Genomic DNA, 15,272 nt, shown 5'->3' on the forward strand with positions numbered 1-15,272 from the left:
CTCAACTCCTGAAGGCAAGGTTGGAACAAAGGAGGCTGAAAACCCTGAGTCCCAGGTGGGAAAGAGGCAGCCAGACCTGAGGAGTTTGGTTCCCTTGGGCCCTTCCTCAAAGCCCTTTGCTGCGCTTGGGGCCAGGATTGTTGGGCTGAGGGTCCTGGGAGTGGAAGTGGGTGATAAAGTAACCCCTCCTCATTGCCCTGCGCTTGTCTTTTCCCGTGGAGCTTCCTAGCAGCCCGTGGAGGCAGGTAGCAGGGGGGCCTTTGTCCTAGCTGATGTCACATGGGCAGTAAGGGATGGTCAGAAACAGAAAGAGGATCAGACTTTTGACTTCTAATATAATGCTCTTTCTCCTCGTTGCATCAGGGCATACAGCCTCCCTGTTTTCACTCAGGGCATTGTCACTTTATACACCCCTGTGGCTCTGGTGGGTGACCTAGGGGTTTGTTAAAAAGGCATATTCCTGGGCCCTGCACCCAGAGATTCTGATATCTGGATCTCCATGAGACCCCAGGAATCTGCACTGTAGACAAATCCCCAAATGCTGCTGTAGCAGGGTGTCCTTGCCCGCACATTGAGGAATACAGCCATTGCTGGATTAGTCAGCCCTTGGCAGGGCAGTGTGGCCAGGTCCCTGTCTCCATGGACGAGGGATCTCAGCAAAGGACGCTGCAGGGGAAACCCAGCAGGTGGGGTGTTTCAGAGCTAGGTCCTCATTCTAGCTTTGACTCTGACTTGGAGCAGCTGTCTCCAGGCTGCCATTTTCCCATCTACGCCCAGAGGCCTGACCAGGAGGGGTTTCCATGGCCCTCTCCATGGCTGCCTATGACTCTTCTGTTTCCATGGGCTGGGTTAGGAAGGAAAGACTCCCCCAGAGGAGGGTGAGCTAAGCCAGACCTCAGAGGATGGATCCCATGTGGATGGGCTAGCCAGGAGGAAGGCAGGTAGCCAGCGCTCCAGCTGTTCTACTTGTTTTTTTTTTAATAGTTTATTGTAAGTTGGTTTCCATATAAGATCCAGTGCTCATCCCAACAAGTGCCCTCCTCCATGCCCATCACCTCCCTTCCCTTCTCCCCCACCCCCATCAGCCCTCAGTTTGTTCTCAGCATTCAAGAGTCTCTCACGGTTTGCCAGCTGTTCTACTTGTTTATATGCCGCTACCTCAGTCATCCACCCATTAAACTCCCATCCCTTCCTGGAGCACAGGGCTCCATGTGTGCTGCCTGCCCATCCCCTTGTGGGGGTTTCTGGCTGAGTCTCATGCCTCAGCTGTCTTCCTTCCCCAAACCCATTTCCCCTGGGCTGCCCCCTTGTTTATAAAGAAGTGAGATGATTCCTTTTATGTGAGGTTCCCAGATTAATGATGCTCAGAGACAGAAAGGAAAATGGTGGATGACAGGGGTGGTGGGGAGGGGAAGGGGGGAATTAGAGTTCAATGGAAATGATGAAAAACTTCTGCAGGTGGATGGTGGTGATGGTTGTGTGACCATGTAAATGTACTTAATGCCACAGTACACTTTTAGAAATAGTTAAAATGGTAAAATCCATGTCCTGTGTATTTTACCACAGTCTAGAAACAGAAAAAAGAAGGAAGAGAAGCAGCAGCAGATGTCCTGCTTGGACCAGGCCCTGTTCCCCCCGTCCTGGCCCGGACTTTTTGCCTTAGATGCCTCACAGTTGAGAATTTGGAGTGGATGTGACTGGTGTAACATTTCAGAGGAGACAAACACCAAATTTCAATGTCAGCAGAAGTTAGATGGAATGAACAGCAACAAAATAAATCAGGCCCATGTGTGGTGTCCTTACGCCGCTTGCATGTACCATGCAGCGTCAAAAACTTCTGAGTCCACATGCCAGCTCACCACCCAATGCCTGAGTGACCCTGGGAGGCTTCCTTAACCTCTCTGAGCTTCATCTTCCCTCCCTGCAAAGTGAGAATCACATGTGAGGAGGGCTGGCCCACAGTCTAGCACCTATTGATATAGAGTAAATGGTAAAGGTTAGTTTCATAAGGAATTGGAAGCTTCATATCTTATAACCCATCTCGCTGGCAGAGAGGAAACTGAGGCCCAGAGAGGGCCTTGCCCAAGGCTACACAACCAGCCCGTTACTGAGCTGTGACTTCAGGATATCTTGGACCTCAACCCAGATTTCTCTGGGTGTGGTTCGCCACTCTCTTAGAGTGGTCTTGCAGTGAAGCATGGGTCCTCCAATCCAGAGATCAGGAAGCCATGTAGGAATGGATATCAGGTCACTGCACGACCCTCTCTGTTCTCAGAGATGCCACCCGCATCCCACCTACTCCTGCCTTCATGGAAATCAGGATAGCCTTTTATAAGGAAAGGGGGAATTTTATCAGCTAAAGCTTTTTGTGGCATTCATGTGGGTGGAGATCCACCGGCTTTCTGCAGCCTTGTTGAGTTCAGATGGCTGGTCTTGTACTGCAGCATGTGGGAGAAGGGACACCACCTGGTGTGCATTATTGTGGACTAGTCATCTTGGGTTAAGGAAGGACCTACAGACAAATGTACCAGTCATAGGAGACCAGCTTTTAAATATTCTGTTTGGAGGAAGATGTACTGTTGGTGAGGAAGCCTCTCCTGAAGGCAGCGGCATTGGAGTGAATTACTGAGGGTTTTAAGGAATTAGTCATTCATTTGTGTGTTTGTTCATTCACTCAAACTGTATAATCATTCAGTGTCTACTCTATGTCAGGAATTTGGGGTAACGGAGAGAAATCAGTGACTCTTGAACCTTGACTGGGGATCAGGGAGGTAATCACCATAAGGTACAATGAAGTGTGGTGGAGAGTTATTGGTGTTCCAAGTTCTACGGGAACGCCAAGGAAAGAGGCACTGAGCCTGCGGAATGTGGAAGGAGTTCACAGAGGTGACTTTTGAGCAGAGGCGAGAAAGACTGGAAGGCCTTTTCCAGGCAGAGAAGGGAAATGGCCCTGGTGGTTAGCACATAGGCCAAGCTGCTCTAACAAAAGAGAAAACACACAGGGGCTTCAACAAGGCAGGGCTTATTTCTCTCTCACAGAAGGACAGGTGGGGTGAACAGTTAAGACAGATGTGGTGGTGTGGGGTTGGTGGGGACCCAGGATGCTTCCATCTTGTTGCCCCGCCCTCCCTACCTGAAGATGGCTCACCACCATACCTACACACACACATTCTAGTCTTTGGGAAGAGGAAAACAGAAGGAACCTCATGCCTTACAGGGCTGGGAAGTACCGTGCTTGGCTAGGTAACCATGCTAATTATCCAGTCATTCTCTAAGAGAGAAGAGGGGCACTTGGGTGGCTCAGTCCGTTGAGCGTCCAACTCTTGATTGCGGCTCAAGTCATTATCCCAGGGTCATGGGATGAAACCCCACATTGGGCTCTGCATTGGGCATGGAGCCTGTGTGAGATTCTCACTTTCTCTCCCTGTGCCCTTCTCCCTCATGTGCATGCTCTTGCTCTCTCTCTCGCTCTTTCTCAAATAAAAAAAGAGAGAGAGAAAAGCGATTACAAGAGATTGTAGGGGAGAAGCGTGAACAGGCAGTCTGCCACATGCAAAGACAAGGCAAAAGAGGAAAGAGCTTGCATGTTTGTGGATTTGTGGCATGACGGGAGTGCAGGAGCTGACTCTGGAGAGGGAGACAGGCTTGAGTGTTGTTTCAAAGGACCTGGGTATATCCTGCATGTCCTGGAGCACTGCAGGGTAGTTGAGCAGAGGCAGCTGCTGGGGAGGGGTTGCACGGACGGTGATGGTGATGCAGACTGGAGCTGAGGCACTCAAAGTGTGGTGGAGAAGGCATGTGGGCAAGAAACACTCAGTGGATGGTGAAGATGGTTGGTTCCCATTACTGAATAAAGAGGCAGAGCCCTGCCCTGGATCTGAGCTCCTGAGCTCCGGAATCTTCTCTGCTAGGGGGAGGGCCAGTGGCTGGAGAGCAGTAAGCATAACCTCTTTTCTCATTTCCTCTCCTCAGACTGTTCTGCGGATTATAGTACTTGGGATCTGGGATTACATCGAAAACAAAATAGAGGTAAAGGCCAGTGTCCACCCCCACCCGCTATACTTAGCCATCCTGGGAGCTGGAAAGTGTTGCTGTCCCACCCAGCTTGGGGTAGGAGCATCAAAAAGGCCCTGTCCTCCCACAGTGCATGCGGGAGTCCCTGCAGCTATGCTGTTGGGGGTTGGGAGGGGGGCAGACTGACTGAAAAAAGTTCCTGGCAAAGGGACAGTCTAAAACTTCCCCTTGAAATCTTGCAAAATTTGAAAAGTGATTCTTGAATCATTTGGAAAAGCTGTGAAATTATTTTAGACCAGTAAGTTGACTCTAAAATGGCCCAGTGATCAGAGAGCTGGGCAGGAAACCATATAGGCACTTCCCAGCCTGTGTCTCTGCAGAACATCCAGCTGCCAGCCACTCTGTGTCACATAGGGGGTGGGGTGCTGCGGGTAGAGATGAAGCGCCAAGGAAGCCTGGTTGCCATGGGGGGTTTTATGCTCTTAGGACAAGACAATGTGGTCACTGTCTGCTGCCCACTCCACATGCACATTTTAGCCTCTTTGGGCCTAATGCTGGGAGCAAACATAGAGGCCTGGCCCATGGAAGTCACAGATCAAGGCCAAGCTGGAACAGGTAGATAGAAGGTCAGGGCCCAAGGCTGCATCACCCATGCTGGGTCCCCCCTCTCCTAGCCCTGCCTCCCTGCATGGTGAGAGACTCAGCACCAGATAGAAATGAGATGTGGGCTCTGGTCTCCTGCCACCCAAGGGGAAAGATCGTGCCTTCAGCCCCCACTGCCAGTGAGGGCTTCAACAAGGCTGGATCAGGAACTCTGGGACATGGAATGCAGGCCCCATCCCAAGAAGGGACAAGATGCTGGGAAACGATGCTCAAGCAATCCAAGGCCATCTGAACAAAGGCTGGGGATGGACTGAGGTCCCTAGGAGGAAAGAGTGCTCAGGAGCATGTCTGCAAGTGGGGAGGTCCCTAAAGACTGAGGACCTTCTGGAGAGGCAGTTGTGGATAGGGGTGACTATCTGATGTGGGAACAGACCCAGAGAAACTGGCCAGCACCAGATGCTTTGCCTGACCTGCTTCTGGGACATTTAGGAAGGTGGCTCAGGGCACTGACATCCAATTCCTCTCACAGGTGTTTGACGGGGCTGTGATCATCCTGTCCTTAGCCCCAATGGTGGCGTCCACCGTGGCCAATGGGCCCAGGAGCCCCTGGGATGCCATCAGCCTCATTATCATGCTCCGGATCTGGCGGGTGAAGAGGGTCATTGATGGTGAGTGGTCTGAATGGGTCCGCAGAGCTGGCAGGGTGGTAGGTAGCTGCTATAGAACGTGAAGCTATCAACTGAGAGAGGAGAGAGACCATGTGATATGGGGTGGTAGAGAGGGATGATCCCACCAGCCTCAGGGATTGGAGGATGGAAACTATTGGCAATGGAGAGACCAAGCCTGTCACTGCTCATTCAATGTCATGTGTTCAGGAACCACACACACTGGTCACATGCAAACACTTGAGTGTTCATTCCCACACAACTATTTATTATATGGCTGGGTGGCCAGCCCTTCACGTGAGAGCTCACAGTGGGGCCTGCCATTCTGGGATCACCGACTTTGTGCATCCTGAGTGTTCCAACGCACACCTGCCACTGTCTTCCTGCCGCCTGCAGACTCGCCACTGGCTTTGTCCAGGTTACTAGTCAAGGTGTTGCTCCCCACAGGGTCCATCTCACCTCCGTGTCTAACAGGGGGTCCCCCACCCAAGCCTGTCAAGCTGCAAACGACTGGAGAAGGTTTCTATGGGAGCTGCTGGCTTGGCTTGGTTTGGGTTTGGGCTGGTGCTTCAGCCAGTTTCAGTGACACATGCTCCCATCTGGGTCTCCATTCCCAGAGTGTCTGATCCACTCCACTTTATCGTTGCCTTTGCTACCATTAGAGGCAAGGCCACCTACCTCCTGAGCCACCTCATCTAGAGGACTCTGCCCTGACCTGGGTGGTTCATGTATTTCCAGAAAGTGGTGATAGACTGGAGTGTGGCCCCCAGAGGAGGGACACTTTGCTGAGGAGAAGAAGGAGGAGACCAGAAACCTGGTCCCTGAAGAACAGGACAGGGTACTGGGATGGGGTAGGCAGGCTTGGGAGGGGGAAGATGGAGGAACCAACTCTGGGTTCCAGAGGATGGTCCTTGGACCTCTGAGGACATGAGAGGGAGACCCACACTCATCTCAGCCAGACTAGGCAAGAGCTGCCCGCAGATGGGCTGGTCTGCCTCTAGTAGGTGGGCTTCTGCTGGAGTGTGGGCAGCTTAAGGCCAGATAGTCACATGGCGGGGCAAGGCATGACCAGATGAGGATTCCTAAACTTTTAAGGTGTTTTTTGTTTTTTTTTTTTTTGTTTTTTGTTTTTTTTTTTTATTTCTAGGAGAGAGAGCGTGAGCAGGGGAGGGTCAGAGAGAGAGGGAGTCACAGACTGAAACAGGCTCCAGGCTCCGAGCTGGCAGTCAGCACAGAGCCCGACGCGGGGCTCGAACCCACGAACCGCGAGATCATGACCTAAGCGAAAGTCGGACGCTTAACCGACTAAGCCACCCAGGTGCCCCTTAGGTGTTTTTTAAGTAGCTAAACTCTGTCTTCTGCAAAATCTCATGCAGCTACCCAGGGTAAAAGATAGATTGAAAGTGAGGCTGCTCTGGTTGACTCTCTTCTCCCTGGGGGCATCTCTGAGGACCTTCTGGGCCTCTGGAGCAGTTTTAAACCACTGGGATAGACTGCTGAGATTATAGACTGCATAGTATATAGACTCTAAAGTTACTCCAGCCAGTAAAGTTACTCCAGCACATGATGGAAATTGTGGCTATGAGAGTACCCCAACAACCTTTGTCGGGAGCTGGGGACAGCTTCTGGGGTCTCTCATCCCATGACAGGGCACCCTCTCCCTGGTTCCTGCCCCCACATCCCACCCAGTTAGCACTGTGGTGTGTGATGCCTTGTCTGGGATCTCTTAATCCAGAATTCTCATCAAACTGAAAGGCCTGAGTGGAAGGCTCTGAGAGATCATCTAGTCCATTCCAGTCATTTGATAACTGGGGTAACTGAGACCCAGAGGGAGGATGGTCACACAGCAAAGCAGGCTGTAAGCTAGAAGTGGAGCTTAGGGCCATTGGCACCCATCAGTGTTCTTCATATGTTCACTCACCCCCATCTGCTCTGGGCCTTGCTCTTGGCTCCATTTATGAGAACATCCTCTCCCTTTAGGGCAGGAACAGTGCCTTCTGGCTCTTCTCTGCCAGCTGTGGACAGCTGGACACCCTCACACTAATGGATCTTGACAGCCCTTGTGATGCTCTTCCCAGCTGTCGCCACACCCTTTTCCTGACACAAATCAGGCTTTGCTGTGCCACTGGGAGCTGCAGGATAGGCATGTGTTGTGCGCACGCATGGGCGTTAATTTGTTTCTCTTGCCCTGGGTGTGAACTGACTTCAGCAGAGATCTGAGGAGGCAGAAGCCGCTTGGTCCAGCCTCTGGAGCCTGGAGATAGGTCGCAGGACATGTGGGCTGCCTTCAAGTTTAAAAGCAAACAAGAGATATGCTTTCTCTTCTCTGCATGATCCCTGCAGCAGCCAGAGAACATCTGGAGGGTAGGACACTGTGGGTGGAAAAGGGACTTGAAGAGTGGGGATGTGGAGAGTTGTAGAATACAGTGGCAAGAGAGGTGTGTTGACTGGGGTTTCTGATGAGTCGGGAAAAGCTGGGTTCTGTGAGATATAAGAGTGTGAAGGCCAGAGCAAAAGGGTTGGGCCAGGAGTTGACCTCCACAGAGCCCAGAGAACTGCCCAAGGGAGGGGCCCATGGGGCTACCACTGGGGCCCTCCAACCCAGAGTCTAGGCTCTCTCCTCCAGTTCCAAGTGTGTATCAGTGATTGATAGGACTATCTATAAGTAACAGAGACCCAGAATAACAGTGACTTAAAGCAGAAGCTTATTTCTGTCACATGAGTCTGCAGGTAGGTAGTCCAGGGCTGATGTGGCACTCTCTGTAGTCAAGATTCCAAGCTCCTCCCATTTTGTTGCTCTGCTGCATATAGTCTACTTTCCCAAGTTATCCCATGATCCCAGATGGCGGCTCCAGTGCCAGCCATCATATCCTCATTTCATCCACTAGGAAGAAGGAAGAGAAGATAAAGAGGCAAAAGGAAAGTCCCAGATGCCTTTTCTTTTTAGTCGTCGTTATTAAGATATGGGTCACACACTGTAAAACACCCATTTGAGGTGCACAATTCTTTTTTTTTTTTAACGTTTTATTTATTTCTGAGAGAGAGAGAGACAGTGTGAGCAGGGGAGGGTCAGAGAGAGAGGGAAATACAGAATCCAAAACAGGCTCCAGGCTCTGAGCTAGCTGTCAGCACAGAGCCCAACGCAGGGCTGGAACCCAGGAACCATGAGATCGTGACCTGAGCTGAAGTCGGACGCCTAACTGACTGAGCCACCCAGGTGCCCCTGAGGTGCACAATTTAATGGCTTTTAGTATATTCATAGATTCATGCAAATATCACCAAAATCTAAACTTAGAGCATTTTCACCACTTCAGAAAGAAAGACCAAACCCACTAGTAGTCACTCCACATTAGCCTCTCAGCCCTAGGCAGTTACTAATCTACTTCCTGTCTCTATAGATTTACATCTTCTAGACATTTCATAGAAATGGAATCATATGATATGTGGCCTGCTGTGTCTGACTTCTTTCACTCTGCAAAAACGTCTTCAAGGTTCATCCATGTGTAGCATGTGTGTCAGAACTTCATTCCTTTTTATTGTTGAATAGTGCTCCTTCATGTGGATGGAGCACGTTTTCTTTATCTACCCATCAACTGATGGGCATTAAGTTTGTTTCCACTTTTGGTTGCTGTGAACATTCATGTACAAATTTTTGTGTGGACGTATGTTTTCATTTCTCTTAGGTACCCAGGAATGGGATCTCTGGGCCAGGTAGTCCCTCTGTTTAGCCATCTAAAGAACTCCTGAACAGTTTTCCAAAGTGGCTATCCCAGTTTACTTTCCCACCAGCAGAAAGTGAGGGTTCCAGTATTTCCACTTGCTCATCAACGCCAGCTCCTGAAAGCTGCTGCATGACACCTCCTCTTTCATCCCATCGTCCAGAATGTGGTCTCTGGGCTGCCCATAACTGCAAAGGTGATTAGAAAACAAGTCCTTGCTCCAGGCAGCTGGGCACACAGCCAAAAGTAAGGGTGTTATCACTAGGGAAAAGGAGGAAAACAGATACCTTAGTCACCATGGGTTAGGGTTCTGCCTCTCTTCTACTGCCTGGATGCTATTGGGTACCTANCAGCCCCACACCCCTGGCCCCTCTAGGAGCTGCTCCTGGACCTGAACCTGCTGCTGGCTGAATGCTGGGACCGGCCGCCCCCAGCCTGAGCCCTGCCACTGCCAAGTTCTTCACAGAGCTGTCTCTGTCTTCTAGCTTACGTCCTGCCTGTGAAGGTGGAGATGGAGATGGTCATCCAGCAATATGAGAAGGCCAAGGTCATCCAAGATGAGCAGCTGGAGAGACTGACGCAGATCTGTCAGGAGCAAGGGGTAATGCCCTGCCACTTCCGGTTCTGTCCAGGGCTGAGGGCTCTGTGGGTGCCTAAAACTGCAGGAAGCCAGAGCAGCAGAGCCCCCAGGACACAAGGGGAGCCTGAGGCCCAGAGAGTGGGACACAAGTCTCTAAGGTCACTCCAGCTCAGCGCAGCCAGGCCTGGGCTCAACACCGACTTCCAGGCCAGGGTGCTTTTTTTGGTACCACAGTGACCAGTTAGCTCTCTGACCTGAGCCAACTGAGTCACCAACTCCGTTCATTAGAGTCTTCTTGGCTCAGTGGTCTCTAGAGCAAGGGACAACTTCTGTCTGCAGAGGTTGCTGGGCACCACTGTGGGCCAGTCACCACCCAGGACCCACCCTCCAGACACCCCAAAGAGGCGTTAACAGTTCTCTGCCTTCCAGGGGCTGTGGAGAAGACAAAGGTGACAGGCCCTGTGAAGCCATGCTTGTCAGAGCCAAGGGGGCTGAGCAGCTGGACCAGGGAGAGAGCCTGTCTAGCTGAGTCCTGCAACAAGGCTACAGAGCTCTGTAGAAACACAGCCTCCAGTGAGGGAATGTTCTAAGTACGCAGTGTGCAGGGTGGGAATGTCACAGAGGCGACTAGCTAGCAAGGTGGTAGAAGGTGTGTGGGAGGATAGACTGTCATTCCAGCCAGCTCTTGGCTTCTTGGGAGAGGACACTCTACTGTCCCTTGCTCTGTGAGCCATATAAGCTATGCCCTCCGCCCTTAGTGCTCAGAGCCAATCCAGGCACGGAATGTCCCAGCTTTACTTGCCCCATGTAGGGCTGAGCACTTCTGGCTTGCGGTGCCGTGAGGATAGACACCCCTGGGTTCCCTCCCCCTGCCCCATAGCTGAGCACCCAGGCACTCTCAGCAGGTGTTGAGGCACTCTCAACAGGTGGAGTCACCTGTCATTCTGACGAGCCCCGTGCCATCCCATCTCTTAGCTTTGGTTGTGCTGTGCCCCTCACCTCAATCCTTGCCTCTTGCAAGCTCAGCTTATCTAACCCGTGCACAGCCTGCAAGTCTCCACTTTTCCACAAAACATGGCACTCCCCCTTCACCGCAGCCACTGCTCCTTTACCCCCCAGCCTTCGCTGTCAGTCTCTGCAGAGCACTGGGCACTCACTGCCATGGGCTGTCATTATTTGCACCCAGAACTGCTCCTCCCACTGAATGGAATGCTCCCCAAAGGCAGGCCTTGCCTGACCCATTTTTGCCCTCAGCCCAGTGCCCTGTACATTGTGGATCTCCTGGCCCCTCTTCCCCCACTTCTCCTAGCTGGAGGAAGAGCTGGGGGGGAGTGGGAATTCGGTGGAATGTAGCCACAGTGGATCCCTAGAAAAGCCCCGCAGGACGAGCACACAGAGTCTTCAAAATCATCTCCTTGGAATGTCTGTCAGGGAACCAAATCTTTTTATCTACTTTGGGAACTCCATGGTCTTTCATTTTAACATAAAAAGCTTATGGGTGACAAGAGGGGACAATCAGGGGACACAGCCCTCAGAAGCACATTATCCAAGGGATCCTGGGTGTTGGGCAGTCTTTCCCAGGGCTGTGGATTTGTGAAGACCAATGTCTAGCCCCTAAGTGCTGCATCAGCTTCATTCTCACCCGTGCATCTGGTCAGCCAGCATCATCCCGACCTGTGCTGGGCACTAGGGGCACTGACGTGGAGAGGATTTGGCCCCTACCCTCATGCGGCTCTGGGCAACTCAAGCAGTGTGACAGGCCCATAAACAGTGGCAGCAGGGACGTGTCTGGGGGCTCTGTGTGCCACGGGGGCAGGGGAGTGGGTGGGTTTCCAGAGGAGCTGACGTTGGGCTGGGCCTGGAGGCCTGGAGTGTTAAAAGCGGGGGTGAGAGATCTGCTCAGGCAGGAGTTGCTGATGGGTCTCTCTGGCTGCTCTCAGAGGCAGGATGGGCAAGGGCAGGAATAGAGACAGGATACCTGGGTAGAGAGGCGTCGGGGCAGACAGAGGTGAAGAGGGGAGAGGACAGATCCACGTGACATCCAGGACCTGGCCAGAGCTTAGTCAGACAGCTCTTGGTCCCCTGTCTATCGGAAAATGAACACTCTGCCACAGCAGCCACATGATAGATGCCCACAGGGTGCCACATCTGCCCTTCATAAATTCACACACAGCTTCCCAGCCCAGCAGAGAACAAGCTGACCCTATAGCAGCCTCACATCAACACCGCATGGGCCACGTAGATGAGAGAAAACCCTAATGGCAACCCCACCCCCAGTGGTTTTCACCAGGACCCCTGTCCTTAGCCCCCCCGGAGACCCTGTGTTCCTGCTGTCCTGGTTTAAGTCACCCCCCACACGTGTCCTTCTTCCTATGGGGCTCGGCTGTAGGGAGACTCCCTTGGATTCTGCACAGGAAAGAGCCAATAAATAAAGACAGATTCCCTCTAGGTAGTGACATCTGGAAAAGAGATGAACAGAAACAAACCATTTTAATTTAAAAAGCGTCTGAAGCCTGTCATCTTAGTTGAGACAGCAGAAAAAGGCAGCTGGACTGGAATCCCAGTGGGCTACGGGGAGGGCAGGAGAGGGCCCGGTGACAGCAGAGGAACAATGGATGCTGCTCTCCACTCCACAGGGCGGGGCTGGTGGACACCTACGTCATTTCCACCAGTGTTTTAGAACCAGGTTTGAGATCTGACTGAGCTAAAGAGATGAGGGTGCCTGTGGCATGTCAGGGCGGCCAACCACTCTGAGAGGATAGTGTCTGGAATGGTTAGGATAGACTTCATCAAGAGACCTGAGTGCAAAGCCAGCTTAGCCACTTACTGGCCTTGTGGCTTTGGTCACTGATGGGACCTGTGTGGGCCTTGGTTTTCCTAATCTGAAAAAGAGCAATAGTAAAAATCCTTGAAGGACCGTTCTGACATTGTGTCACGTAAAGCCCTGCACAGGATGAATGGCAACTAATGCCAGCCCAGCCTCTCCCCTACCTACACCCGTTTATTTTACAGATAAGAAAATTGAGGAGTGGTGACTTGCCCAAGAGCTCATGGTTGATTGAGGGCTAGTAGAGCCAGGAATAGACCCAGGTGTCCTAATAGAACACCGTTCTTTCCCAGCCCACCTTGCTTAGTGTCATTTTTCTACCCATGCCACTTCTTGGTGCTCAGTGAAGACATTGGCCAGATTATGCACCAGGGTATTTTTAAACCACAGCCTGAGCGCAGCTCTCCCACAGGCACAGACCCAGCCTACCTCAGCTGTCTCAACAGCATTTCCAAAGAGTCCCTTGAAGCTATGCACCTCCCCACTACCAGGTGATTTCAATCATCTTCATCAAACACTCTTGCACTCTCTCTCCCCCCTGGACTTCTCCAAGTTTAATAAAGCAATTTCCAAATCGATTTGTATGTGCTACCTAAAATGTTGAAATTTACCAAACTTCCCATGAAGTTTGTAGAATTTCAGTTTAATGAAACACCAAATTTGCACTCATCCTGCTCTTTCCCCGAGATGTATCTGTGTAAATATTTCTCAAGGCTTTACTCATCTTAGCGCTTTTAAAAACAAAACTATTTTTTAGAACAGTTTTAGATTTATAGAAAAGTCGTGAAGATTGTATAGAGTTCCCGTATGCCCCACACCCAATTTCCCCTGTGAACATTTCACACTAGTATCATGCATTTGTTACAATTAATGAATCAGTATTGGTATGTTATTATATTAGAGTCCATTCATTGTTCCAGTTTCCTTAGTTTTTATCTAACGTCCTTTATCTGTTCCAGGATCCTATTCAGGACACCGCATTACATTTGGTCTTCGTGTCTCTTTAGTCTCATCTTGGCTATGAAAGTTTCTCAGACTTTCCTTATTTTTGATGACGTTTTGAGTACTGGTCAGGTATTTTGTAGGACGCTCCTCAATTGAGATTTGTCTGATGCTTTCCTCATGATTAGATTAGAGTTATGGGTTTGGGGACGAAGACCACAGAGGTAAATTGCTTGCCTCATCATCTCACAGCACAGCACATCAAGGGTACCTACTGTCTACACGACATCACCACTGGTTTTGACCTCCCCTGCCTGAGGTAGTGTTTGTCAGATCTCTGCACTGTAAAGTTACTCTTTTTTATTCATCTAAGCTTTTTTAGAAAGCTTAAATTGCTTCTTGCTGTGGCCCTGTAGGAACTCTTGGGTGACACAGTGTGCGGGTTTCTTACATGAATATCTTGTTCATTTTATCTTCTGTGCCATGTGGCAGGCAGCTCATTTCTTACCACAGACCACACCCCCAGGTGCTCCAGAACCACTTTATATTATAAATGAAAGCATCCGTAGAGGGCATCTGACTGAATCCTAGATTTGACAGATGAGGGAATGTGAGGCACAGAGAAGGCAAGAGGTGTGCCCAACCTCACACAGCAGTTAGAAGATTAAGATCAGAGACACAAGTCTCTCATGGCTCCTTGCAGTGCTTCCCCCTTGGACTGCACTGGCCCTGTTCTTCCAGGGAGATAGGATGCAGTACTTTCCGTATTTCCATCATCTCTTCTGACTCGTGGCCTCAGCTCATCCTGAACAGGTTCCTTCTGGAAATCTGGGGCCAGCGGGGAAGGAGGATACTCTGTTGGTCAGTCTTCCCTTGCCTAAGCCCTGGCAGGCCTTCTGCATCCTGCTTCTAGGTTGCGCATTTCTGTGACAGAAGCAGATAGCCTCAGAACCCCAAATTCAGCAGTCCATCTGCTGAAGAGAGTTCCTTCCCATTCACTTATATTTTACTCTGTCTGGATCCTGGCCAGGATTTCCTTAGGAGTTAATTTTGCTGATTCGCAAATGGATGCCAGAGGTGGGATGCTAGTTACTGTCCTTCAGAGAGATAGCATGAGCTTTTGGTCTGTGTTCTGACTGCTTCAGAGATTAAAGCTATTTTAGATGCAGCAGTTAAATCACTGTATATTCTTCCAACTCGTCTTAAGAAACCACTTCTCAGGCTTTATGTGCACCTGTGTCCTTGCTCTAATTCTGAGACCTATTCTGAAGTCCCCATGGTGCCTGCTCTTTGCCCTGTAAGCTTTGCCTGTGGCCCAGAGTTAATAGGATCCAACCTGACTCATGGTCAAATTTTATTTCTCTTCTCCAGGGTCCTTTGGGAAGGACGGAAGGAAGTTAAGTTCTCTTTCCAAGTTGAGTACCATTCACCCTGAGACCATTAGCAAAACCCAGGTATTTAGGGCGACTGGAGGCCCAGCCCACAAGGAGGCCAGTAGAGCTCGGTGAACCCTTTAGGACAGTCTTAGGCCTTGGGCAACCATCAGTCCCTGAAAGAGGAGTCCTGTGTGGGGGCAGCCTGGAGGGGTAGAGGGATCCCCTTAGACAAGGAACCAGCAAGCGAGATACCTCCACTCCACCAATGACTAGTCTCCCCCTTAATGCCTGGGCCTCGGTTTCCTTGTTGGAAAAACTGAGGACATAAGGCTTACGTCAGCAGGATGCTATAAGGATCAGACTATTCAAGTAACATATATTAAGTCCAGCCTACTGGAGTCTTTCAGTAAATGTAGAAAAAGGAGAGAGAGAGAAAATAAATATACTAAATCAGTTGTATAATGGTGGCCATTTACAAATGTGCTTCCAGATATTTAAAAAACTTATTTTTTAAGTTTCTTTCTTTACTTGGGCGGGGGGGGGGGG

The 15,272-nt window shown here is 50.6% G+C and overlaps 1 protein-coding gene across 1 annotated transcript in view; it reads left to right on the forward strand.

The window, feature by feature from the left end:
* The window catches only part of TMEM266 (transmembrane protein 266), a 72,820-nt gene that overhangs the window by 33,616 nt on the left and 23,932 nt on the right, over nucleotides 1-15,272 (forward strand). Inside the window, exons 5-7 of the mRNA XM_077780478.1 lie at nucleotides 3,973-4,029; nucleotides 5,147-5,285; nucleotides 9,487-9,602. Of these exons, the coding sequence (XP_077636604.1) occupies nucleotides 3,973-4,029; nucleotides 5,147-5,285; nucleotides 9,487-9,602 (312 nt within the window). The remainder of the gene's footprint in view (nucleotides 1-3,972; nucleotides 4,030-5,146; nucleotides 5,286-9,486; nucleotides 9,603-15,272) is intronic.

Source organism: Crocuta crocuta, unplaced genomic scaffold (assembly GCF_008692635.1).
Source record: "Crocuta crocuta isolate KB4526 unplaced genomic scaffold, BGI_CrCroc_1.0 scaffold310, whole genome shotgun sequence".
NCBI classification, from domain to species: domain Eukaryota; kingdom Metazoa; phylum Chordata; class Mammalia; order Carnivora; family Hyaenidae; genus Crocuta; species Crocuta crocuta.